Raw genomic sequence first — 26,759 nt, 5'->3', positions numbered from 1 at the left:
CTGCTAAAAGGGGAAGAAGGGGATCGGCCCGAGGAGGAGGAGGAGGAGGAAGAAGAGGGAAACAAGACAAATAGCGGGTGGAGTACAGAGGAACGTGTCCAGCCAGCATTCCTGGTCCCTGCAGAGCGAGCAGCTGGGGGCCCAGTGCCTGCCCTCCCAGAAGCCCTGTATCAGGCTGTCACCTCCCCACAGAAGCCATGGGCCCGGGGCCTCTGCTGGTCTTGCTGGTGGCCACAGCTTGGCACGGTAAGAGCAGAACCGAGGGCCCTGGGTCGGGGTAAGGGGTGGTGGGAAAAGGGGGGGCCCTGTGGAAGGCCTCTGTAAACCCCAGCCCCTCACCGGATGTACCCCCTCTCTGTGCTTCCATCTCCCCAGCTTGGACAGCAGGTGTGCGGCTATTTGTTTTGGAGAGGTGATGAAGGGGTGGAAGCAGCCTAGCCTGGGCTATGGCCAGTCCCAGCTCAGTGACAAACTGTGTCCTGAACAAGGCCCTGATGCTCTCAGGGCTTCAGTGTCCACATCTATTCAATGGCAGGTGTTGGGGGCAGTGATGGGTTAGACGAAAGCAAAGCCTTTCAAACTTGACTGTGCATACAAATTACCGGGGGTTCTTGTTACAATGCGGATTCGGACTCAGTAGGTTTCAGGTGCAACCTGCGACTCTGCATTTCTAACAAGCTCCTAAGAGATTCCAGGGCCACTGGTCTAGACCTACACATGACAGAGACCCCAGTGGCTCTGCCAGCTTTGCCAGCCTGCGGCTTGATGACTATAGGCAGGACCTGAGTTGGAAAGGCCCAAAGGGGCAGTAGTCTTTCCTTGGGAGGCTTGGGTAAAGGGTCAGAAGGAGAAATAAGAGGTGAGTGAGTGGGGATGTGGGGGGTTGCTGTGAGGGAGTTGGGGGACAGGGTTGGAGCACCCAAGAGGAGGAAAAACTTGCTAAGACCCAGGGCTGAGGAGGGGCTGTGTCCCAGGCCTTGGTGTGCCATGTGTGCCAGGACTGGGGGAGAGGGGCCAAGGTTGAGGGACATTCTGGGAACTGGTGATGAAGGGGTCTGTCGGGTAAGTGGCAGAAGGGAGGTTTGGGGTACAGGGAGAATTGGGAGCTGAGATGAGAGGGTGAAACCTGGACAGGTGCAGAAGGGAGCCTCAGTCTGTATCCACCATCCCCCAGCCTCCAGCCCGGGGGAGGACGGGGCCTGAGCAGACCTTCCTTTCCCACTAGCCAAGCTGCAGGAGGGAAACGGGGGGTGGAAGTTGAGGGTATCAGCTTTGTTCTGCGTGAATATCTGGGACATCAGGGCAGGACAACACAGAACAGATGCCTCTCTCTGACCACATTTCCAAGAGGTCACTGCATGGACTAGAGGGACTGGGCAGGGGAGGGGGTGGGAAAGATGCCTGTGGGACCAGATGGGTGCACAAGGGGAGCACAGAATCCGAGATCACAGGTGATACAGCCACAGGCTCTGACCTACAAAGGTCACCACTTCAGCTATCAGAATGTCAAGCCCAGAAGGGCTGTTAGAAATGCATCAATGGAAGCATGGCCCAGGGCAGGGCCTCTTGCTGGAGCCAAGAATCCCCCCAGGTTGGAGAGCTGACGGACCTACCTGGCCTGTAAAGCAAACCAGGTTTCAGAGGCACATGGTACAACCCCACAGTCCAGGCTGCTCCCTGAAATACCACCCCCAGCCCAGGGCCTGCATCGATGCTGCCAGGCATGCCACTGCCCCCTCCCTGGTGGTCACAGGGTGCAGGAGGGCTACGCCCCTGGATGTCGACCTTGGCAGTATCCACCAGTTCACCCAATCCTTTATCTTGATCGGAAACTCAGGCAGAGGGGCTGCACACTTCTGATGGATACAAAATCGAAACATAAATGAAACCTTCCTGAAGTCATTTGACAGAGAACATCTTTCTGAGTTGAGGGTCAAAGGTGGGGATGGAGGTGGACAGAGCCACATAAGGAGCTTGTGTGCAGGATGGTGGAGAAGCCTTGACACACTCAGGGCTGGACGTCCATGGTCTCACTCTCAGAGCCAAGGGGTTGCCCTTGCCAGGGAGTCAACAGCAGAGCCAGGCACCGCAGCCTGGGGTGTTCTGATGCCCAGCAGGTGGCATTGCCTCTCCTGAGTGGGGACAGTGGCTAGAAAGGTCAGGAAGCAGAAGTGAGAGCATCCCAGGGAGAAGGGCCACAGGCGGAGCGGAAACCGGGGGCCAAGCCAGGCACCAGCAATGTGTTTCCGCCGGCCCAGGCCAGTGCGCCTGGCAGCCCCTCCAAGGCCTCGAATCAGCTCTCACTTCCCTCCTTTGCCGCTATTTTAGGCACTGGAGAAATGCTGACCCTGCAGAGGCAACGGGCCTTCTTCCCGGAAGGCCTGATACGAGTTTTGAGTTCTCTTTTCTCCTTCAAGAAAATGTTCCTTAAAAGAGATTGGCAATCCCGTAAACACAGCAGTGCTGGGACGTGGGGGTAGACTAGATAATAAACATAATGGCTCACTCTTCCTATTTATTTGGTGACAGGTGACATTCTAAAGGCTTCTCATGCATTTAAACCCCCTGACATCCCAATAAATGGGTACAATTATTGTCGCCGTTTTATAGGTGGGGAAACTGAGGCACAGAGCCTCTGACCCATTCCACTGTGGTGGTGGGAGTGGGCACGACAGAAGAATTAGAACCTTTTTAATCCTGCTGGGCCAAGATCCTACACCTCTTCTTCATCCCCATGTGGATTAAGTGAGAGGACTCTGCGGTGAACTTCATTCCTCTGTCTCCTCCTTTCTGTGTTTGAGCCCCTGCTTTGAGCCAGGCCCTGACTTGGCACTAAGTCTGCAGCCTGCTTCAGGAGGCGGAAGAAATCTGCTCCTGGGGAGAAGGATGCAATCACAGCTGGGAGCCCCTGGGGGCAGTGGCTGAGAGAAAGGCCAAGAGAGGCTGGAGTCATCAGTCCATCCCTGAGCAGATTTGGGGTGGGGGCTGAGCAAATGCCCAGAGAGGGGCAGGGACTTGTTCAAAGTGATCTTACAAGTCACAGCGGAACCCGAGCACCAGCACCACCCCTGCCAGGGGAGCACCCATCTCAGAGGCAGGGAATGGCCCAGGGAGCATCACCTTGGGCCTCACTTCTGTCTGCTGTCTTCTCTCCACCAGCTCAAGGGGTCCCGGTGATAGAACCCAATGTCACTGAGCTGGTTGTAACGCCAGGCACGACGGTGGCCCTGCGATGCATGGGCAATGGCAGTGTGGAATGGGATGGCCCCACGTCCTTCCCCTTCTGGACCCTTGAGCCTGATGTCTCTGGCAGCATCCTGATCACAAGAAATGCCACTTTCAAGAACACAGGGACCTATCACTGCACTGAGCCTGGAGACCCCCTGGGGGGCAGCGCCAGCATTCACCTCTACGTCAAAGGTGAGGACTCCGGGTCCACTCTCAAGAGGAATGGGCAGGAGGGCTGGGCCTTAATAGTCCCAATCATACAAAAGCAGCTCCGCGTTTCTGGAGTGTCTGCTGTGAACGAGGACCTGTGGCAGTGCTTCTAATATAATACAGTCCTCACAATGACCCCGTGAGGTTGGTTCCATACCTACGTGCATTTTTCAGAGGCTCAGAGGGGTTGAGTAATTTGCTCAAGATCACACAGCATCAAGTAATAGGGCTGGATTTGGCTCCGAAGTCCTGACTCTGAAGCATCAGCTAAGTTTCCCTGGTATCGTGTGACCTCAGGCAAATGATCCACATCTCTGAGCCTTCCTGTCACCAATGTCCAGAGGCCACTTGGCCTGGGAGAGGGAGGGCAGTTATAACCCTGTATCCCCCTGGACCTCAGATCCTGCCCGGCCCTGGAACTTGCTGGCCGAAGAAGTGACGGTGTCAGAGGGCCAGGACGCCCTGCTGCCCTGCCTGCTCACCGACCCTGCGCTGGAGCCGGGCGTCTCACTGCAGCGAGTGCGTAAGCGGCCTGTCTTGAACAAAACCAAGTACTCCTTCTCACCCCGGCATGGCTTCACGATCCACAGGGCCAAGTACATTGAGAGTCAGGATTACCAATGCCGCGTTCAAGTAGGCGGCAGGATTGTGACAACGCTCGGCATCCGTCTTAAAGTGAGGAAAGGTGTGTGGGGCAGGGTGGGGCAGGCCAGGTGTGGAGGGCAGGGGTAGAGAGCTGGCAACTGAGCTAGCAGTGGCTGGGTCCGGCCCTGATGGGAGGTAATACCTCCTTTCCCTTCCTCCTTCCAATCGTACCCCAGTCACCTATGGGGCACTGACTGGGACAAGACAAGCAAGGTATGTTGGGTAGGGAGACAGACCACGTCGAAGTAATTACTGAATGGGCAGAATCAGCTCATGTCATGAAACATGCTAGGAAAACCATTAAACGAGGTGATGGACTACAGTGCTTGGGGACACTATTTGAGCGGAAATGTGAATGATGAGAGGGAAGTGGCCCTCAAAGATATGTTTCAGCAGAAGAAACAGGTGGGAAGAGGCTCTGTGTTCCAGGAACGGAAGGAGGGCCTGAAGCTCTCCCACACCCTCAGATGTGGATTTCCCACTCAGTGCCAGTCTGGTGTTGGGCGCTGGGCCCATGAAGGAGGGGTGGTGAGCCAAAGGGCAGGGAGGTGGTGGTGGGCAGGTGGTATAGCTTGAACTGGGGAGAAGGGCTGGGGGCAGTAATGGTGCAGGCTCATTCCTTTTCCTTCTTGCCCCTGCTGGGCTTGTAGACAGGATTCCAGTGTCTAGAAGGACTAATTAGAATAAGGAGGCCCCAGGCTTAGGACCTGGGCTTGAGACAGGTCCCTGGGCTTGAGGCCACAAAACATGCCCAGGAAGTCAAAGGACCCCACTCAGTGGGTAGAGGAAGTCATTAGGGCACTTTCGCTAAACTTCATCTTACAGAGCTTGGGCCGTCCTGGACCCTGGTGGTCAGTAACAGGGCCTGGGGATGTGGGGAGGACTTTGACTTTTATTCTGAGAGAGTAACGGGAAGCCACTGGGTATTGGCACAGGTTTTGTTTGTTTTGTTTTTTTAAATATTTTATTTATTTATTTCCAGAGAATGGAAGGGAGGGAGAAAAAGAGGGAAAGAAACATCAATGTGTGGTTGATTCTTGAGTACCCCTACTGGGGACCTGGTCTGCAACCCAGGCATGGTCCCTGAGTGGGAGTCGAACCATCGACCTCTTTTGATTCTTAGGCCAGCACTCAATCCACTGAGCCACACTAGCCAGGGCCCAATTTTCCTTCTTAAGCACACTCACTTTGGCTGGCGTGAGGAGTCTGGGTGTTAGAGGGATCAGAGAGGGAGCCAGGAGGCCTTCCAGGTGGCTGTTGCAGGGGTCCAGAGCAGAGAGTGGCAGTGAGACTGATGAGAGGTGGCGTGATGGTGGGAAGTGGACTTTTCAAGGTTTATTTAGGAGACAAAACTTGCTGGCTGAGGATCGAAGCATCAAGGGTGCCTCCCATGATCTGGGATGGGAACACAGTGGGGAGCCCTGGCCCATGGCAGGGAACAGAGCAATAGCTCTGGCCTGGATGTTTATGGGTCCCTTCCCCTGGCCTCAGTTGTCCTAAGGCCCCCGACTGTGACACTGGAGCCTGCAGAGCTAGTGCGGATTCGAGGAGAGGCTGCCCGGATTGTGTGCTCAGCCAGTGACATTGAGATCGACTTTGAAGTCATCCTCCAAAGAGGCAACACCAAGGTCAGTCCCCGGGGAGACAGCAGAGTGATGTCTGCTCATCTTCCCACTACGTCAGACCCTGCAGGATGGAGCCCCCGGCCCCACCATAAGCTGGCTCTCTGGGCTGAGGGTGCGGTCCAGGTCCAGAGAGGGGAGTGGACTCACTGGGGCCTCACTGGCAGTCAGTAGCCAGTCAAAAACAAGGGTTTAGGCTCATGCTGCTGAAGCCTGTAGGGGTGGGTATGGGAGGTGGTACTCTACCCCCTTGACCCATGACCTTTGCCCAAGCCTGTAGACAAGTGCCAGGGGTCGGCTCACTTCTGACTTAGCAAGGGGTTCATAGGCTGCCTTTGAAGCCCAGCGATATAAGCGCTATTTCAGAAACACTTCTTGGGGAGAGAGGGAGGAAGAGAGAGTATTCCCAGGAGCAAATGGCATTAGGCTGCTTCTGAGAACCCTGTGCCCTCCCACTGTGCCCACTGTGTGCCAGACACAGCTATTTGCATGCAACATCTCATTTACTCTTCACTGCAGCCCTGGGAGCAGGGGACCGGTGTTAGTCCAATTTTACAGGTGGAGAAACTGAGGCCCAGAGATCAGGCCTTTGCCCAAGGAAAAGAAGATAATAATCGAAAAAGGATGAGGATTTTAACCCAAATCTTTGTAATCCCTAAACAACGTTGGTATACCATTTCCATTTCTTCTGGCTGCAGCTCAGAGTCCCTTTATACACTGACTACTATGATGACCGTTACCACAAAGTCCTGACCCTCAACTTCACTGAAGTAGGCTTCCAGGATGCTGGCAACTACTCCTGCATGGCCATCAATGGCCAGGGCATCCGCTCCACCTCCATGGTCTTCCGGGTGGTAGGTGAGCATCAGGATGGTGGGGGAGGGTTGGCTGGGATCCTGGGGTGAGGGAGGTACATAAGGGGACTGAGACGGAGGGAGCTGATGGCAGAGAAGACACTGTTAAAAATACCTCTGCTAGAATCCCCTTATCTTAGACCTGGCTAGGGAGCCAAGTCTGGGGGAGCCTTCCCAGAACCCTCCTCTCCCTCCTGGAGCTCTTACAGTGCATTGCCACATTTCTATTCAGTGTTGTTTTGTTCTGTTTTGGGATCGATATCCAGTAGCTCCTTACTGGACTTTACTCTTCCTTCCTTCCTTCCTTCCTTCCTTCCTTCCTTCCTTCCTTCCTTCCTTCCTTTCTTCCTTTCTTCCTTCCTGGGACACTCATGAAATGTAAACATGTGAACAGACAATGCTCACCTAGTGTGATTGTGGGTGAGGTGTGGGGTGTCCTGGGAATGTTGAGAGTACTTAGGACTTCTGGTACTCCCTCTTCTGCTCTTTCTTTCCTCCTCAGATGCCCAGAGTAGCTTGATTTTAATTTATGCAAGATTTAATTAGAAGGAACTAGTTATGACTCTTTCGGGTACAGGTGAAAGAAACCAACACAAACTGGCCTAATCAAAAGAGTATTTTATTAGCCTTATTGCTAAAAAGCCCATGGATACAGGCTTCAGGTACAGTTGTATCTAGGTGTTCATGTGGACAAGAATCTGTTCTTTCATAACTTTCAGCTGTACATTTTTTTGTGGAACACCAGGCATGATAACCCCAATAGAATGAGGTCTTCTCTTTTCCCAGACTCACCCAAAAAAGTCATGGAAATAAGTGCCAGGACTCATGGACTCACATGCCTACCCCAAACCAATCACTGGCCCAAACAGGATGCATTACTCTGATTGGTTGGCCTGAGTCACATGCCCACTTTACGCCTGGATGTGGAAGCCACATTGACTGAACTATTATCAGAAGAAGGAGAAGTGGGTGGGGGCATGGGAGAAAGAAAAAACAGACTTTTTTTACTACTAAGTATTTTGTCAAAAGGTTATAACCACAGATATATTCAACCTCTTAATTATGCAAATAAGGAGGCAAAGGCATCAAGGAGGATAGGAATTTTCCCAGGTTCTCCCAGGGACTCAGTGAGGAGAAGAGTTTGGAGCCCTGGCTTCTGTAGTGGGTGGTGGAAAGAGAGGTGTCAGAGCACAAGCATTGGCTAAGGTCGGGGACCGTGGTCCTGGCACATTGTAGGCACGCAGGATGGTCTAGCTGAATGACCGGATCGATGGGTGGATGACCAAATGAACAAACAAACCAGGACATCATCCCACTAATGCCAGATCTCTGTATCTTTTGCTTTCCAGAGAGTGCCTACTTGAACTTGACCTCTGAGCAGAACCTCCTCCAGGAGGTGGCTGTGGGTGAGAAGCTCAACCTACAAGTCACAGTGGAGGCCTACCCAGATCTACAAGGCTTGAACTGGACCTATGGGGGACCCTTCACTGACCACCAGCCCAAGCTCGATTTTGTCACTGTCAAGGATGCATATAGGTACCAATTCCCAGCTCCCAGCTCCCACCTGCATAGCCCCACAGCCGGATGGGGATGCTTCACCAGGAGTCAGGACACTTGGGTCATGTCTCAACCTTGCTGTGTGACCTGGAGTGAGTCCCTTCCCCTTTCCGGGTCTCAATTTCCCTGACTGTGTGGACCCTTGACCTCAGTCATCTGTGTCTGAGATTCAGATCAGATTTGCATCCTCCTCTGTCCCATATCCTTGGGAAATGCCTTCAAGAATTCTACCATTTCTTGGGGGTGTGCATCTTCATGGTTACCTAAGAACTCTCAGCCTCATCCATTCTCCTCTTCTGTGGCCAATCCAAATGTAGAAAACAATGCCCTGTGATTTCCACTCCTAGACACATTCCCAATAATGAGGGCACAGGGTGTCTGCCACTCACACAGGTTTGGGGGTGGGGTGGAGGGAATTCACACCACCCAATCACAGATACGTCCAAAAATTCTTTAAAGGCCTGTGGTCACCCAGCCTGGAGAATCCCTCACCGGTCACTCTTCAACAGGCTCAGACTCATCATAAAATGCCATCTGATGACATCTCCTCTCAGAATTCTGCTTTTCCCACATGCACAACATTTTAGGGATCTGTTTTTTCTGTCTCCTTGTGGACTATGTCCTCGGGGTCTTATTTTCCCATCCAAAGTGGTCTAACCAGGTAGCTTTCTAAACAAGGGGGTTTCCTCCCTAAGGGGAACTCGGATACTCTTTAACAACAAAGGGGTTAGAACAATAGTTGCTTTAACCTGATCTGTTTGAAGGGCAGTGTACAGTTAGATCAAGGACAACGAGTACATGGTGTGTGTGTGTATGTGTGGTAACGCTCCCCTCCTCTGCACCCTCCACCATGACAGATATCCCTAAACTGCTTTCTGCAGAGTCGAGATGCAGCCTCGGAGTCCTTCTCAACCCAGTCTCCAGACAGTACTCCCAACGTAACTGGCTCATGAGAGCAGACCTGTCTATTAGCCCTGGGCTAGGGAATCCCTTAGACACCTTCCTAATTTCAAACTCTCTGGGGTTCTCTTTCCTGCTCCCAAAGCCCAGACCTCCCTGGCTCCTGGACTCTTGTTTGTTAGGCATCATCTACAAGGTGTTCCCTTGTCCTCGTCTTCCTCCTCCCAGTTCCATTATTCTTTCTGGCTAGAATTTCTAGCTTCCTCTCACCTAAAACAGAAGTTCTGGACCTGGATCCTGCAGACTCCCGAAAGGGGATTTATGGACAGATTTCGGGGATGCATAAGCAACAGGGACACTGCAGAAAGGAACCAGGGAGCGAGGTTCCTTTCTGTCCCCTGGGACCAGTCATCACAAGGCACACACGCCTGTGCACCAGACAGCCACCAAACTTAGCTCATGTGATGGGTGTGTTCATCACGGTGACTTTGAGTCATTCACAGAAGTTGAATTATTTCAGTTCATGAGGTAAATGGTAGTTCTTACAACAATTGATAGATGGCGAGAGAACGAGAGGCTCTGCACGCCACAGGTCTGACTGAGACTGCCCTCCGAACACCGTGCATTCTAGGCCGGTGGTGGCTGCAGACATCTTCCAAAGACGAGCTGGTAATTTGCTATTATTTTTTTTTATCCTCATCGGAGGACATGCTTACTGATTTTAGAGAGAGGGGGAGGGAGGGAGAGAAACATCAATGCTAGACAGAAACATCGATCAGTTACCTCTTGTATGCACCCCAATCCGGGACCTAACCTGCAACCCAGCCATGTGCCCTGATCAGGAATCAAACAGGCGGCCTTTTGGTTCACGGGTTGATGCTCCAAACAAGTGAGCTGCACTGGCCAGGGCTGCTAGCATTTATTTTTTAAAAACTTTTTCACTACCTAAACAATACATGCTCATTATGGATACATTTTCAAATAGAGAGTAAGAAAAGAATAAGCAATTATCTGGGATCAGCCGAGGATAACTTGTTTGCATTTGCTTCCAGCCACTTCTGTAATAAAGGGCACCATTAAATTGAGTGCTACTATGTCAAGCACTCTGAATACATAACCCTTTAATCCTCAGGCCAAGTCTGTGAATTAATTTCCATCCGTGTTGCCCTCACAGAGAAGGAAGGGAAGGATCAGAGAGGTTCAGCCTTTGTCTAAGGTCACAGAGCTAAGCACTGGCAGCACCAGGGCTTGACCCCTGGTCTCTGTAGCCCCATGGCCACATCCTGCTTCTCATTCCTTGCGTAGTCCCTCTGGGTGAGGTTGGCACCACAGGGATGGCAGCTGACCTGGGTGCGAGCGTTGACTTAGCCCAGCGATGGTGTGGAAGCAGGTACATGCAGTGGGGCCTGGGATATGCCTCCCAGGGTCAGCACTTCACCGACCTCACCTCTGCTAAACCTCAGAACAAAAGTGCTCTACAGATGAGAGAGCCAGTTAAGGAAATTGGGTGGCTGGTTTTCCCATGTCTCATTGGCACCCTGCCTGGGTTCCTGGCTCCATCAAAGCCTTTGTGCCTTGGACACTTTCCCAAAAATAAAACAAAGACTGTTGGGGCGGCTGTTCTGAGCCCACTGTCCTGGTGGGGACCATATCTGGGCTCACCTCAGATGTCCTGCTCCTCCCATGCAGGTACACCTCCACCCTCTCCCTGCCTCGCCTGAAGCCCTCTGAGGCCGGCCTCTATTCCTTAATGGCCAGAAATGCTGGAGGCGAGAATGCCCTGACCTTCGAGCTCATCCTTCGATGTGAGTGATGGAGCAGGGGATGTGGACATGGAGTCCTGGAGAGACAGGCTGGGAGAGGTTGGGGGGGTGGGAAGCTCAGTGCCAGGCAGTCAGGTGAGGGGACTTGGGCCTCTGGGCTGATCCTTCCCTCTCCAGCTCCTCCTTTCCTCCTCAGACCCCCCAGAGGTGAGGATCACATGGAACACTGTCAATGGCTCTGGTGCCATGCTCTGTGATGCCTCTGGGTACCCCCAGCCCAACGTGACGTGGGTGGAGTGCAGGGGCCATACTGACAGGTAAGTGGCCTCCTGTCACCTTCCTCACCGGGAATGAGGGGCTGGGCACCCCGAAACTCTGAACCACACTCTGCTCTTTCTAGATGTGATGAGGCCCAAGTGCTGCTGGTCTTCGAAGACCCACACCCCAAGGTCCTGAGCCAGCAGCCCTTCCACCAGGTGACTGTCCAGAGCCTCTGGGTCATCGAGACCTTGGAACACAACAGGACGTATGAGTGCAGGGCCCATAACAGTGCAGGGAACAGCTCCTCCACCTTCCAGCCCATCTCTGTAGGTGAGCCTCTGTCCTCCGCCCTAGGCCGGGATGGGGGGCGGGGACCCAGAGTTCTACCATGGAGCTTGTCCCAGCTGAATCGAGTCCTACCTCTGTAGGTCCCACTCCAGGCTCCTCCTGAGCAAAGGTCTCCTGAAGCAGCCAAATGACGGGGGGGGGGGGGGGGGGGGTCTAGAACCCTCAGGACCGGAGATAGCAGAGAAGAGTGGAGGGGAATCGGGCATCTAGAGAGGAAGCAGCTGGAAGGGAGCACAGCCTCACTGGCCCCTTTGCTCATACCCTGCACTTGAACTCATGCATTAATTCACAATTACTGCATTTTGCCATGTATAATGTGCACTTTTTTGCCCAAATTTTTGAGGGAAAAATAAGGATGCACATTATACATGGGTAGTACTAATTCCATATCTATATAAATATCTTTAATTCTTTTATTTATGCTTATGCATTAAAAGTATACCAAATATGTTCAAAAATAAATGCTAAAATTCTTTGATAGTGCAAAAAACAAGTATCTCAATATAAATAAATAATTTAATTAAAAAATTAAATGAAAATTTTTGTCCTGCAAGCTTGGGTCAAAAACGTGGGCGCACATTATACATGACAAGCCACGGCACATGTGTGGCACCTGCTGTGTCCCGGGTGCCCTGTCGATGCAGGGCAGCGTGCCTCCACAGGGCCGAGAGTCTGGCAAGGGAGACAGGCAACAGCAAGTGCACACGGTCCAGGCCCACCCCCGGGCCGGCCTTGGCGGCCTTCTTCCCCCCTCCCTGAGCCCCTTCCTGCCAGAGACACTGTCCCATCCATTCGGGGACCGCTGTCCAGCCCCGGGCACTGGTGCAGGCTGCGTCTGTGGAGAGGAGGGAATGCCTTTCTCTGTGCCACACAAAAGCTCTGCGTGGGTGGCTCTCCAATTCTGTGCGGAGGCCCACAGCACCCTCAGACTCCCGACAAGCAGGTCTTAGCGCCCCTGTGTGCCAGGCCTAGCAAGGCTCTCTGGGCCCAGAGAGGACAGAACAAGAGCCTCTGCCTGGCTCAGCGGTGCCCCCTCAGGTGCCCAGCTGCTGGCCCTGGAGCGGCTGCTGCCAGGGCCCGGCCCCACGGGCAGCGGCTGTGGCTGTTGTCCGTCTCACTGTGCCGGCCACTGTCTCAATGAACTGGCACCTCCCTAGGAGACTAGTACTATTTTCCTTTGACTTTGGAGATGATGAACCTTAAGCTTAGGGAGAAGTCACAGGTTCAATGTCACATACCTCCTAAATAGCAGAGGTGAGATCTGGCCCCAGACCCACGCTGTTGATCTGGGCAAGGTGATATAAACTGTCTTTCAAAATGCGTGGAGAGAATTAGGGAAGTGATCGGGGAGGAGGAGACCCAGGGCCATAAGCCTGGCTTTCAGCCCCTCCGAAGGGCTGTGTGGTTCCAAAGGGCACCCACAGAAGCAGCAGGGAACAGCCAGCAAGGTGGGTTCCCATCTAATGTCTAGACGACTTTTCCATTAGAGCTGCCCAGTGGTGTAGGTGGTGAACCGGTCACAGTGGGTGTGTGCAAGGCGAGGCTGGGCAGCAGGCCAGGTTGCTGCAGAGGGCTCCCTGCCCTGGCAGGATGGCACTGTATGACCTGTGGGGCTCCCCCAAAAGCTGTGATTCAGGCAGGGCTTGCGGCTGCACCTAAGCAGGGCTGAAGGGTCTGCCCTCCTTGCCCCTGCCTGGGGGAGGGTCTTCAGGAAGGCTCCCTGAGGCTCTGGGGGCTTCCGGTTCGAGGACACTTTACTCAGTCAAAGCATTTACTGAGTGCCAACTGTGTTCCTGGCAATGCACTGGCCAATTCTCAGTGGGGGCAGGGTCCCAGAAGCCCCTCTCACACTCACTCCTCTGCAACCCCCCTTCCAGGATCCTCCAAACAGTTCCCTGATGAGCCCCTCTTCACTCCTGTGCTGGTGGCCTGCATGTCCATCATGGCCTTGCTGCTGCTGCTGCTCTTAGTGCTTCTGTACAAGTACAAGCAGGTGAGCCTGGGCAGGGCGGGACAGTGGGGCCCCATGGTTCCCCCTTCAGCCCCCGCCATTTTGTCAGCCAGTCATTCAGCCAATGGCTCTTTAGAGGGCGCCTACTGTATGCCAATGTGGGCTAGGTCCTGGGGGGCCAAAACTCAGAGCGTCTGAGGCTCTGCTCTCGCAGGGTTTGCTGTCTAGCGCAGGACACGGTCGATAATCAACTGACCAGAAAAGTGAGGGTGAAAGATGCTCTGGGGAGAGGAGTGGGTTCTGGGAGAGCAGAAGCATGGGATCCTGTCCCAGCCAGGGGATCACAGGAATGCAGAGAGGACGGCACCAGCCAGGCCTGTGCCTCACCCTCAGGCGGCGGGCGTTCTAGTGGAGGAGGAAGGCCTGACCATCATCAGCCTCTCTGTTGTTTAATACTACTACTCAAAGCTACCATTTATTGCACGTTGACAGTATGGAGGTGCCTGTCCCTATGAGTGCACAATCTGTAATAGCGATTTTAGGGGCATTTTTTATAAATTGTGTTGCCTACATCCTCTTACTCAATGCCCTCTGCAGCCACGACACGTAGAGTATCACTAACCCCATTTTACAGAGTTGGAAGCTGAGGTTCCGAAAGGTTGAGACAGTTGCCTTGGTCTATAGCGGGTCAATGAAGAAGCTGTTTTTTTTAAAAGTTGTGGTTTTAACCACAATGTGAAACATTGAATCACCTTATTTTATCCTCACAACAACCAGAGGCAGGGACTACAGCAGCCAGCACTTTACAATAAGGAAACTGAGGCTCAGGAAGGTTGAAGAACCTGCCCAAGGGTTCCGGGCACCCCCCACACCAGATCAGCAGCCTCTACCACCGAGTCTAGGTGTCTCCCTACACAAAAGTGGTACCCAGTGCCATCAGATGCTGACAGGGTCAGGCCAGAGGGCTGTGGGGGCCAGCAGTGGAGGGATCTCTTCCTCTGGTGGGGAAGGGAGACTGCTTGGAGAAGGTGGCTTGGCATGGGTGGGATAGTCCTTGGAGGATGCAGCAAGGAGAGACAAGACTCAGGGAAGGGGTGTCTCTGGGGGAGAGGGCAATGTGTATAAAGGGTGGGGGAAGACCAAGGTGAGTTCTGGAAGTAGTGGCACCTAGAAGAGGAGGCAGATGGGGGCAGGTTGGGGACGTGAGGGGTTGGACCTCGGCCTGTGGGCTCAGGGCTGTCAGTGGGCTTGAATGGGGTGGGAATGTGGTTTGGGGGTGAACAACATTTTCTCCATATCTACCTTGGGGTTTTTAGTGTGAGAAGAAGACTTGAAGTGGATAGGATGGGTGGGGTGTGGGGGCACCCAGGACCCCATGGGTCTGGCTCTCTATGCTCAAGCCAGCACCCCACCTGGAGTACAGCCCCCAAGGAACCCGGGCCCCAAGTCAAGACTTTGAGGCTCTGGGTCCATCCCTGACACTTTCGCCATTTGATTTCTCTGACTCACTGCCCTCTCTGGGCCTCAGTTTCCCCACTTGTACCATGGACTGGTGGCTTTGAATAGCCTTCTTTCTCTGACATTCCATGAGCCTACCAACGGTCTGGTTTAAGGGCCAAGGATTGTGAGTTAGGTGGATCTGGGTCTGAGTCCTCCTTCTACCCGCCTCCAGCTATGGGACTCTGGGAAAACTGGTGTCTCTAAGCCTCTGTTTACCCCATCTGTCAGATGGGGTTAATAATGGCAGCTGCCCCACCAGGCTGCCTTAAGGAATTGAGACATAAGGCGGATAGAGGACTCTGCAGAGTGCTGGGCACAGACATGCTCAGAATGGAAGCTGTACACCCTCGTCCCAAGGGGAAGTTGACTGGAAGCCCAAGTTAGCTCATGCACCTTGGGATTGGAGGGGTGCTTGAGGTGGGGCATCTCCTTGCCTACACACCCAAAGTGGTGTTGGGCCCCTTTGCCCACCTCCAGGGACAGGACCTCATCGGTCTTGTGGCCACCCGTTCCTCCTCTGAGCAGCTCTGACTCACTAAGTTCTTCCTTATATGGAGCTCAGAACTGCCTCACACCGCCCCACAGAGTGGCCTCCTGGGCCCAGGACAGCCTGCAGATATTCCAGAGAAGTGCCCAGTTCCCCCTCCAGCCCTCTCTGCCTCAGGCTGCCAGCCCCCTTGGCCAGCTGTGGTTTAGGGACCCCTTACCCTCTCTCCACAGGACCATTTTTGGAACATGTACTCCCAGTCCACTCTTTTCCCATCCAGGAAATTCAGCTCTCCCCCTGAGCCCTCTCAAGGCCAAGAAAAGGAGGATATCCCATAGGACAAGACCTTGAGGGGTCAAGATGGTCATGCCCCTGTCTCAGGGCCTATAGTCCAATTCTCCTGCCCCCTGGAGCTCTGAGACTCGCCCCTTCCCTGGGGACTGAGCCTGGTCAGTCCTCACTGCCTAGGCCTGAGATGAAGGTGGCCCCATCTGGAGGAAGGGTTGTTTTTGCCTCAGGCTGAGTCATCGCCTTTCTTGCCCCAGAGAGACCACAGGGTGGCGGGGGGCTAAGGGGGAAGAGAAAGGGCAGGAGTCAGCAGGCAGGAAGGAGGAGGGACACCGGGAGGAAAGGATGAGGCAGGGGCCACTGGAGAGGCCAGGATTCTGGGAGTCAGAACTGAACTGTGGGGATCAGGGACAAACTGGGGATGGACAGGAGGGTCCTCGAGGTATCTGTGGGAATGTTGAGGCCTCTACCTTCCTGAGACTAGGAAGGTCCACCCTCCCAGAGCCGGCAGGCCTGGTGGGAGGGCCGCATGGATTTGATGTCTCCTGCCCACGTCAGTTGCCAAGGGGAAGTCCGGGTAAAGTCGGGGGTGGGCACAGGTCCTGGGCCTGTGGTGAGGAATACATGAGCTGATGCACTGTGAGTGCGCAGCCCAGTGTCCCGGTCACAGGAAGTGCGCAGAAGCGCTTGCTGCTATCCTTACAATCACTGCCACTGTCACTGGGGAAATCTGGCCTGCAGCGGCCCATCCTGGCCTTCCTGTAAGGGCTCTCCTTCAGAGGAGGGGCCTCTGGGTAGAGGCCCCAGGGAGGATATGTGAACCCTTTTCAGGGAAGGCAAAGGCTGGGTGGTGTAGGGGCTGAGCTGGGGGCCTGGAAGAGGCACGTAGGTGCCTGAGGCAGGCTGGAGACAGTGTCCTTCTCCAGTATAGTCTGGCATCCGTAGATTTGAGATTCCAGCCAGATAACTTCTTCCTCCTTCCACCCGCCTTGTCCCTTTCTCCAGTATCCCCTGCCTGCTGGGGGGTGGCGGAGGGGTCTGACTCAGGCTCACTGCAGGAGACAGAGGAAGGAGAAGTGGTGAGGAGACAAACAGGCCTTGGCCACAGAAGCTCCTGGAGATGGAAGTAGCCTGGGGGGTGGGGGTCGAAGAATCTGCTCCTGGCTCTGTCTCTGTCTTTTGGGCTGGAAAGGCACCATATGCAGGGTTTGAATCTTCCGAGACACAGAAAGTCCCTCCTTGCCCTGGCCTGGTAGCTCAGTTGGTTAGAGCGTTAACCTGATACGCCAAGGTTGCAGGTTTGATCCCTAGTCAGGGCACATACAAGAATCAACCAGTGAATGCGTAAATAAGTGGATTGACAAATCGATGTCTCTTTTTCTGAGAGGAAGGAAGGAAGGAAGGGAGGGAGGGAGGGAGGGAGGGAGGAAAGAAAGAAAGAAAAGAAAAGAAAGAAAAAGAAAGGAGGAAGGAAGGAAAGAAAAGAAAAGAAAGAACAAAAGAAAAGAAAAGAAAAGAAAAGAAAGAAAAAAGTTGTTCCTCTGTCCCATTTCAGACTTTTCTCCCAAGCCCCGACATGGGGTATTTAAGTTCACCTGTAATCAATCTCCCGGACCAAGCAGAACGCACTCCCTTACCTCTAAATGCACTCTTTTCTCCCAAACTACCACCTGTTGGAAGGTACCACCATGGCTATCTGGAGTCCTGTCTCTTAACTCAGCGAGACTCCGAACCACAGGCCACCCTCCTCCCCAATTCCCACTCCTTAACACCCTGTCACTCCCCTGAGCTGGGTGCCCACGAAGCAGCCCAGTTGCCAAGCACAGGCCAGACAGTCCCCAAGGTCACTGACAGGAAAGAGAGTTGGACTGCTGACCCAAGGCCTCAGTGTCCTCCACTGCCCTCGCCCGCCCAGCTTCTACGTTCCCCCAATGCCATATTCCATCAGCACTTCTCATGTACAGCCCCTGGCAGGATGCCCCCGAGCAGCTGCCGTCCTGGCCACTGCTCCTCCTCCCCAGAAACAGCTGTGCCCCAGCTGGTGGTTGGTAACAGCACTTAAAGCTGGGGAAAGATCGCAGGTCCTCCAGACACTCACTGCCTGGTGGGCAGAGCGTCTTCTCACAGCCTGCAAGACCTTCTTGACTCTGGAACGTCCGCGGCTCCCCTCAAGCCACGCCCACCTTGCAATCAATCAAACCTGCCAGACCCCCCCCCCGCCCCCCCCCCCCCCCCCCCCCCCGCCACCCCGCCAGGCCTCCACATCTCTGTTCACTGAGCTTGCAAAGCTCTCCTTCCCGGGGTCACACACTTCTAGGCCCCTTGGGGGCCTTCCCCGACTTATCTTCAGTTGTAGCCATCGCTCTATCCCATTACCCGTAAGTCTATTTACTTATCTGAGGGAAATGCCTGTCTTAGCCTCTGGAATGTAAACCCCATGGGGGCTTGGACTTTGTCTTGTTCATCTCTGCAACAAGGGTGCCTGGCACAGAGAGGTGCTCAGTGAAATGTTTGGAAGCGGATATTATTTAGCTTCAAAAAGGAAGGAAATGCTGTCCCATGCTACAATGTGGGCGAACCTTGACGACTGCATGCTAAGTGAAACAAGCCGGTCACAGAAGCACACCTACTGCAGGGCCCTACGTATATGAGTAGTCGGATTCAAGAGGCGAGCGGGATGGCGGCGGCCAGGGGCTTGGAGGGAAGTGGGAAGGGCAAGCTGTTTCGAGGGCATGGAGTTTCAGTTTTGTGAGATGAAGGGTCTGGATGTTGGTTGCACGAGAATGGGAATGTACTCAGCACCACTGAACTGCATGCTCAGAGCGGCTGAGATGATAAACTTCACGTTATATGTATCTCACCATAACTGAAAAGAGAAACAAACAATATTTGGATGAAAGGATGGACAGAATTACCTAAACTGCCAGAGCTAGCCAGGCCCTCACAGGTGGCCCCATCCAAGTCTTTGAATATTCAGGTAGGGGACCTGAGGTTTGCAGAAGGGACGGTCACATGGTGAGGCCAAGCCAGGAAGGGGCTGGACTCTCGGTGCCATGGGCATGAGGAGACACGGCTGCCTCCCCCTGCCGAGGGCCATGAGACTGTCCACTTCCCCTGCCCTTGGGCGTCAGATTGAGGCCTGAGATCCTGCCAGGCCTGGCTGCCACACGCTTCCTCCCTCTCCTTCTTCAGAAGCCCAAGTACCAGGTGCGCTGGAAGATCATTGAGAGCTACGAGGGCAACAATTACACATTCATCGATCCCACCCAGCTGCCCTACAACGAGCAGTGGGAGTTCCCCCGAAACAATCTGCAGTTCGGTGAGATGGGATCTCAGCCCGCCAGGTCCTCCCGTCACAGGGCAGCATGGGCTGCAGGGACCCAGTGGCCCTTAGAGAAAGGGCCCTTTGGTGCCCAGGGACCTAAGGAGCCTCTATGTCTGGCAGGTAAGACCCTTGGAGCTGGCGCCTTTGGGAAAGTGGTAGAGGCCACGGCCTTTGGTCTGGGCAAGGAAGATGCTGTGCTGAAGGTGGCTGTGAAGATGCTGAAGTGTGAGTGAGGGGAGGGAGCCTGGGGGAATTTAGGGGAGCTGGTGGGGGTGGTGCATGCTAGGGAGGGCCTGCCCTGTTGTCACAAGAGGCATCACCCCCATTTTTGGCCTGTCAGAGCCTGGCGGACAGAGCCTGGGATTGGTGGTGCGGCGCCCGGATCCCTTTGTGAGCTGCTGGCTCCCCCTACCTCCTAGGTGTGGAGGGGCTTCTGACTGAGCTAGGGTACACAAAGGCCACCCTGGGCCACAGCTTGGCCACAGCTTGGCTTCTTGCCACCTGAGACCAGCTCAGTGACTGGCCATCTCTCCTCTCTCTCTCTCCCCCTCCCTACCTCCCCTCTGTGTATCCACATTTTTTCTTCTCCCTCTTTCGGTCCCTGATTGCTTTGGGGCTCTGGGTACCCCCGCCTGCTCCCCGGGTGTCCTTTATCTGTCTGCGTGGCTCTCCATGTCCTCCTGCTCTCTCCCCATCTGTGGGGCCTGCGGTTCCTCCCCCAGCCACCGCTCACGCCGATGAGAAGGAAGCCCTCATGTCGGAGCTGAAGATCATGAGTCATCTGGGCCAGCACGAAAACATAGTCAACCTTCTGGGAGCCTGCACCCACGGAGGTGAGGGGTGCTGGCGGGCATGGGGGCCCATGACCTTGGGACCTCACAGGTGTCTGAGGTCCCCATGGCCACCTCAGCCCATCTTCCACTTCCCATCTCCTCCATGTGAAAGTAGGACCCTGTCTTGGGTGCCTTAAATTCCAGGCGCCTGGACTGGTCAAACTGTTTGTGCGTGCAGATGGTTCTGGGGCTCTGAGTGGTGGCCAGCGCTGACCAGTGGGCGTCAGTCAGTCACCTGGAGAGGGACCTACCAGGGCAGACTGCTCCAGGCATCTGATTCTGTGGGTCTGGAGTGAGGCCCCCCCTCAAAGACACTTGGATACTCACCATGGCATCCACAGGGGTGCCCCAGGGCCTGTTGGGACTCCAAGTCCCGCCATCCTTTTCTATGGGAGCTTCGACCTTTGATCTGTATGAAGCTGCCACAGATTTCCTTTGGGGAAAGGATTCTTTAGCTACAGTTTTTTTTTGGGGGGGGTGGGTGGTAGGGCTAGATTCCTCTGCTTTAGACAGATGGGGCTCTTAGGTCTCAGCAGGATGCCTCATGGCCCCTACCCCATGTTCCTGTTCACATAGGGAGTGTGTTAAGGGGTACACCCACTCCCACACTCTCTTGGCTCTCTAGGCCCTGTCCTGGTCATCACTGAGTACTGTTGCTATGGTGACCTGCTCAACTTTCTGCGGAAGAAGGCTGAGGCCATGCTGGGGCCCAGCCTGAGTCCAGGCCAGGATCCTGGCTACAAGAACATCCACCTGGAAAAGAAATACACTCACAGGTAGTATTTCTGTGCCAAGAACAGGGAGGAGGCTGTAACTGGGAGGTGGGGCTCCAGGTCTGTCCCCAAAGCCAGCTCAGGGTTGTGGCCCTCCCATTCCCATCTGCGCCATGTGGAGACACGCAACTCAGTTTTCCTAATTATTCTCCTCATCCAACAAATATTTGAACATCTATGTTCTGGAAATATTGAGGCAAAGATGGGCAGCTCATAGTCTGGTGGAGACAGATGTTCATGAAATCCTCACTTTAATGTATATAAAAGATCATCCAAGACTGTTTGGGGCCCTAGTCAGGGGCGGGCAACTGTTGTGGGTAATTAATTGCCCTGTTTCACCCACAGCATGTGCTGCCGGGGGCTGCAGGGGACCCGCTGCATTTAGGAGTAGCCAGTGTCAGGTCTGCACATCACCATGAAGAAGTGGGGTTGGTCTGTGGGTTGCTGGGTAAAAGGGGGAGAAACAGTATGACAGCCAGGTCCCTGTTGGGTCTCAGTTTACCAGGCGAGCCACCGGGAGGATGAACCTCTCATGGTCTTTCCTTCCCTTTTGTTCTGTAACGCTGGGATTCCTGGAAGCCATGCGGAGGCAGACAGACAGAGCCACATGGGGAACCAGAGAGAGGAAGTGGCCAGTTTCATGTCACACATGAGTCAGGGGCGGGGCCGGGGCTACAGACTGCTCTGTTGACTCCTGGTCCAGTGCTCCTCTGTCCTGGGGCTTGTGGGGCCACACAACCGGGCTACTGGAGACTGGAAAGGAATCAGAAAAGGAAGGGTGTCTTGTTCTAGCCACATCAGCTGCTAAGCCCAGGAAGGCAGGAGGGGAAGGAGGCTATGTCTTTCCTTCCAGTGTTCTGGAATATGGGGGCTGGCAAGATCCACCTACTTCCTTTTCTGATTCTGACTTTGACTTGCCTCTGACATTGGGCCTCTGCAGGTTGGAACCTCAGGCCAGATCAAATCAAAATGAGAACCAAAATAAAGTATTAGTTTCCATTCTCCAATCTGTAGGTGGAGAAAGGATTCATGGAGTGGGGTGATTTAAAGAGAAAATGGCATGTGAACCAATCCTGCCAATGGGATCCCAGGCTATATTAATAAGAATATAGTTTCTAGACCAAGGGAGGGGATGGTTTTGCCGTGGTCAGCCCATAAGTGAAACACTAGGTTTTCTTTTTGGGAACACGTGAACACGCATTGTCCAGGTGTGCATCTCTATTGCAGAGGGGACAGGAGGGTGAGTGGCCCAGAGCTCATGTGTTTGGAGTGTTAGAAGCAGTAGTGGCTGTTCATTCTAGAGCAGCACTTCTCAGACTTGCCTGCCACCCAAAGCATGGGCTCACAGGCATCACAAGAGAGCTGTTAGAGATACACACACAGCCTCAGGCCCACCCAGACCTACTGAATCACAACTGCACATACATAAGATTCCCCAGGTGAGCCTATGCACATGAATTAAAGTTTCAGAAGCCCCCTCCGGCCGCACACTGGGACTGATTGCCTGCAGAGAACGGAACATCGGATGACTGAATTTTGCCCCTTGAGTTTCTAAGTGGTCTGGGCATGTGGCGTGTTTGAAGCTCCCCAAATGATGTTAATGTGAAGCCAGGAGTAAGAGCCACTGTCTAGACAGAGGGGGCGGGAAGAAGGGGACTGAGAATATGCTCAGATCCCTGCAGGGCTGTCATGGGGAACAGGGAGCCCACTTCTCTGCAGCTCTTGAGGGCAGAGCAAGGACCAGGAGGAGGAAAATCCTGGGGGCAGGCAGGCACTACAGAAGATGAAGAACTTTCTAATAGGCAGAGCTACCCAAAGAGAACAGGTTGTCAGCTCCCTTGCTGGACGGCCAGAGATCAAGGGTCAGACAGAAAGGTGGCAGGGCTTTCTTGTCAAAAAGATGTTCAAGTTGACTCCAAGTTCCCTCCTTTCCCTGCCGAGTGGCTGGAGGCCAAGGCCTGAGCTGAGCAGTGGTAATGGGGACTGATTGGCCCTTGGGCCTCTCTCCTATGTAGGGACAGTGGCTTCTCCAGCCAGGGAGTGGACACCTACGTGGAGATGAGGCCTGTCTCCACTTCCTCAAATGACTCTTCTGAGCAAGGTGAGGAGGTAGGGGGAGAGAAGGGCTGCTGGGGGCTGGGACGGGCAGGGCAGGGGTGTGGCAGGCTGCCCTGATGTCTCTCCCCACACCAGCTGCAGACAAGGACGAGTGGCCACTGGAGCTTCAGGACCTGCTTCACTTCTCGAGCCAGGTGGCCCAGGGCATGGCCTTCCTCGCTTCCAAGAATGTGAGTCAGGAACCCCAGTATGTTAAGTCCCCCATATAGTAACCTGGAGGAGTGGGGGTCTACTGAACCCCCAGGAGGCTGGAGGAAGGATGACGCGGAGGAAAGGGAGCAGAAAGGGGCAAGAGCAGAGCCAGAGTGCCAGAAAGCAAATGGGCTGCAGCCTGAAAGAGCTTTAGGAGGGGTGGGAGAAAGCTGTAGGAGTCCCGCCAGGAGGGCCCCAGGGGGCAGCAGGCTGTGTGAACAAGACGTGTCGTGTCAGTGGCATGAAACACATGGTCTCATGGGGATGATGATGGGACCCCCATTAGTTGTGATGTGTAGAATACACTAGCCCAGGAAGACGTGCCTGGGAGTGGGATTGGTGACCATCCTCCTTAGCACGCAACTTGGGGGTCAAGTTTGCTGCCTCTGCCACTTGCTGCATGATTTTGAGCACTTTTGAAATTCTCTGTCTCTGCTTGATAAAAGCAGGCACCATCTCAGGGTTGTGGGCAAAACAGGGTTACAATGTGTGCAGATGCTTAGGGAAGGGCCTGGCACGGTAGAGCCCTGCTATGGCAGCTGCTATTATTAGAAGCTGACTGTGGGCCAGCGCCGCTCACCACGCCAGGACTCCCTGCTTTTGGGCCCAAGCAGAGAACCCACTCTAAGTCAGCTGCTGCTGGGGCTGAAGGGCCAGAGGGTGGTTTCCAGACATTGAATTGTCTGACCACTTTAAATTTTTCAGCCCCTGGGCCCTGGTAGGAAGCAGGGACAGGAGTCAGGTTCAGAAGAACTGATGCCCACTCCCTCACGAAGGACCTCTGAGGCCTTCTAGGGCCCTGGCTGCTGCTTCTGAACTTTGGGCTCAGGTAGGGGAGGGGCTGGGACTAACCCTGACCTGCTTCCCCTCAGTGCATCCACCGTGACGTGGCAGCCAGAAATGTGCTGCTGACCAGTGGCCATGTGGCCAAGATTGGCGACTTTGGGCTGGCCAGAGACATCATGAATGACTCCAATTACATCGTCAAGGGCAATGTGAGTGCTGGGAGGGCATGGAGCAAGCTGGGGAAGAGGGTGGAGGGCCAGGGACCAAGGTGACAGGTCTGCTCTGCCAGGCCCGCCTGCCCGTGAAGTGGATGGCTCCAGAGAGCATCTTTGACTGCGTCTACACAGTTCAGAGTGACGTCTGGTCCTACGGCATCCTCCTTTGGGAGATCTTCTCACTCGGTGAGCTGCTGGCCTGGAGCAGGCTCAGCCTGGGGGCTGACTCGTGTTTGGTTACCTGCAGTGTCTTATAACTCAAGGAGGATGCTAAGTCATGGATATTTGGTGCCCAGGGCAGAGCAAGGGCTGGTGGGAGCAAGAATGGAGAGATATGCAGAATGTCTTAAACCAAGTGTTGCAGCTCCAGCATGGGCAGGGCAGAGCCTGCCCACAACAGGCATTCCCTCTGGGCTGCTCCCTCCCTCTTCTGCTTGTGCAGTTGCTCCTCCCTAGAATGCTGTTTCCCCTCATCAGAAACACGTGTACCCTTGAAGATGCGGCTCCTACCTTTAGAGTACTGGGTGCAGGGACTTAGGCTAAGACCTTCAGTGCATTCATCTAAGAACCTCTTACTCCAAAGCCCGGACTAGAACTGTGTGGCACGATGAGGCTGGGTGACAGCTCTCTGCTTCCTAGAACCTGCCCCCTCTGCAGGACCCAGTACATAGTCAGCACTTACTGAGAGGAGCTGCTGTTCTACTGTGGAACCCCAACCTTGCCAGGATGGGGGTGGGGTGGGGATGGGGAAGGGAGCACTGAGCATGCTATCACCTTGGCCTTTGCAGGGCTGAACCCCTACCCTGGCATCCTGGTGAACAGCAAGTTCTACAAACTGGTCAAGGATGGATATCAAATGGCCCAGCCTGCATTCGCTCCAAAGAACATGTAAGGGCCCCAGGGAGGGAGGACACCCTGACTTCGATTTAAGGGGATGGAAAGGTGTGTGACCATCTTTCCCTAGGGGCCCACAGTGTTGCTGGGCTAGGCTTCATCCCCCCACACTGGCCTAAGTAACAAGCCCCCTTTACAGAGTTCACGGTTACCTCGGGCTTAGCAGGCAGTGTAGGCAATGTTCTTGGAGAAGAGGGCTCTTAACTGGGCCAGCCCTAACTTGGATGACAGATCTTTAACCCAGAATGTTGTTGTGACCTCAAGGTGCCTCTCGTTTCTCCTGTCCCGGTGATCTCTGGTGTTGGCCAGACACTGTGGCCTGCCAGCTCACTGCAGCCAGCCAGCCAAGTCCGAGCTGCTCACAGGCCCCTGCCTTCCTGTCTCCTCAGGCCAGTAGGCCACATCACCCACTGCCTTTCTCCAGCCCTCCCTCAACAGTCTCCCCTGTGCCCGCCTAGGAGCTCACGGGCCCACCCAACTGGCTCTCCAGCCCCTCAGCCCCTGCAGCCCACTCTCCACTCTAGTCTCTTGCAACAGCCAATCCGTTGCTCACTCAGCCCACCTCTCACACCTACCTGCAGGTAGCAAGAGTACCCCCTTGTCTGAGGAGCTTGAGCAAGACAACATCTCTGAGTTTATCCCCACAGCTGTCACAGTGGGTGTGACAGAAACACCATTCTCCAAGGGCTACTGGGAAGATCAAGTGAGATAACACGTGCCAAGGGCTCAGCACAGGTCTTGTGCTAAGCTCACCCTGACTAGGTTTCAGGACCTCTGCTGGGCAGGACTCCGTAGGGGATGGGCACGTGAAGTGACCCCCTGACCCAAAGGCAACCTCTGTCCCATCCCAGATACAGCATCATGCAGGCATGCTGGTCCCTGGAGCCCACCCACAGACCCACGTTCCAGCAGATCTGCCTCCTCCTTCAGGAGCAGGCCCAAGAGGATGACAGGGCACAGGTGAGTGTGTCCAGGCTTGGGGCAGGGGGGTGCCTATGGCAGGTTGGGCTGGGCCTGACCAATCAGGACTGACCATCCCCTGGCCTCTCCTTTGTTCAGGACTATGCTAACCTGCCCAGTGGCAGCGGCAGCGACAGCACTGGCGGCAACAGCGGCAGTGGTGAGCAGGAGAGCTCTAGTGAGCCGCCGGCCTGCTGTGAGCAGGGGGACATGGCCCAGCCCTTGCTGCAGCCTAACAACTACCAGTTCTGCTGAGGTGACGGCAAGGCGGCACTGCCTGTCCCTCCTCTGAGTGTCGCCCCCTCTGTGGATGGGGCCCCACAGGGGGAACATGGACTCTGCCCGTGTCATTTCACTCAACAGCCCAGCCCAGCTCTGAAACCCAGGATGTGGGACCCACGAGAGATCCCAGCGGACTCCACTTCCAGGGCCTGGGCCATCACTGCCAGTCAGGGGCTGGGGCTGAGCCCCTCCCCTCCCACTGTTCTCAGCACTGTGGCTGCACATGTGCCACGCCAGCTCTGAGACCCCAGCACAGCCTCTTAACCTTGTTCCCATTGCCAGGGACCCTCGCCCACTCCTTGCCTCTTCCAGTGTCAATGGACTGGTTTCACACCTGTGAATTCCCCAGGAGCTGTCCCAACATTAAGAAAACAACGCTCCTGGGCCTTAGAGCGGAGGGAGCCACCCCTCCCCCACAACCAGATGGAGCAGCAAGAGCAGACAGGTGCTCAGAGGCGGCACTAGGTTGAGGCCTTTGGAGCAGGGCGGCTCCTTTGTAAGCATCTGACTGTACCTCCCAGTCTCTGCCCTCTGGTTTTCTCTCCACAGCCCCATCCCACCCTGGATCTGGTACTGCTATAATGAGCCAGGTGGCAGCTAAAAGTCTGGGGTGTTCTACCCAGTGCCCCCATCACCCGTGTGGCTGGCCACACCAAGCAAGCAGCACGCACTTCCCCAAGCTGACTCATCATAACTAATAGTCACGCTGCGGGATATGTCTCTGTCAGCATTAAACTAACAGCATTAACACAGCTGGTCTCTGGTTC

General features: G+C 54.6%; 1 protein-coding gene across 1 annotated transcript; it reads left to right on the top strand.

Moving 5' to 3' along the window:
• On the top strand, nt 1-26,744 carry CSF1R (colony stimulating factor 1 receptor). Its single transcript, XM_024576857.4, has 21 exons — nt 1-246; nt 3,160-3,420; nt 3,839-4,123; nt 5,575-5,711; nt 6,404-6,563; nt 7,909-8,095; nt 10,706-10,821; nt 10,976-11,096; nt 11,180-11,370; nt 13,266-13,381; nt 18,807-18,933; nt 19,060-19,164; nt 19,662-19,772; nt 20,398-20,548; nt 22,561-22,646; nt 22,739-22,833; nt 23,728-23,850; nt 23,931-24,042; nt 24,645-24,744; nt 25,602-25,710; nt 25,810-26,744. The coding sequence occupies exons 1-21, from the start codon at nt 198-200 to the stop codon at nt 25,963-25,965; spliced, it is 2,898 nt and encodes a 965-aa protein (XP_024432625.2). The 5' UTR covers nt 1-197; the 3' UTR covers nt 25,966-26,744.
• Nucleotides 26,745-26,759: the final 15 nt, after the last annotated feature.

This window comes from Desmodus rotundus, chromosome 6 (assembly GCF_022682495.2).
Source record: "Desmodus rotundus isolate HL8 chromosome 6, HLdesRot8A.1, whole genome shotgun sequence".
Classification (NCBI taxonomy): Eukaryota; Metazoa; Chordata; class Mammalia; order Chiroptera; family Phyllostomidae; genus Desmodus; species Desmodus rotundus.
This window is presented reverse-complemented; position numbering and strand designations above follow the sequence as displayed.

Coding starts and splice junctions, on each gene's coding strand:
- CSF1R (XM_024576857.4), top strand. CDS start 198: ATGGGCCCGGGGCCTCTGCTGGTCTTGCTGGTGGCCACAGCTTGGCAC. Junction 6,564..7,908: donor CATGGTCTTCCGGGTGGTAG/GTGAGCATCAGG, acceptor TTTGCTTTCCAG/AGAGTGCCTACTTGAACTTG. Junction 25,711..25,809: donor AAGAGGATGACAGGGCACAG/GTGAGTGTGTCC, acceptor TCCTTTGTTCAG/GACTATGCTAACCTGCCCAG.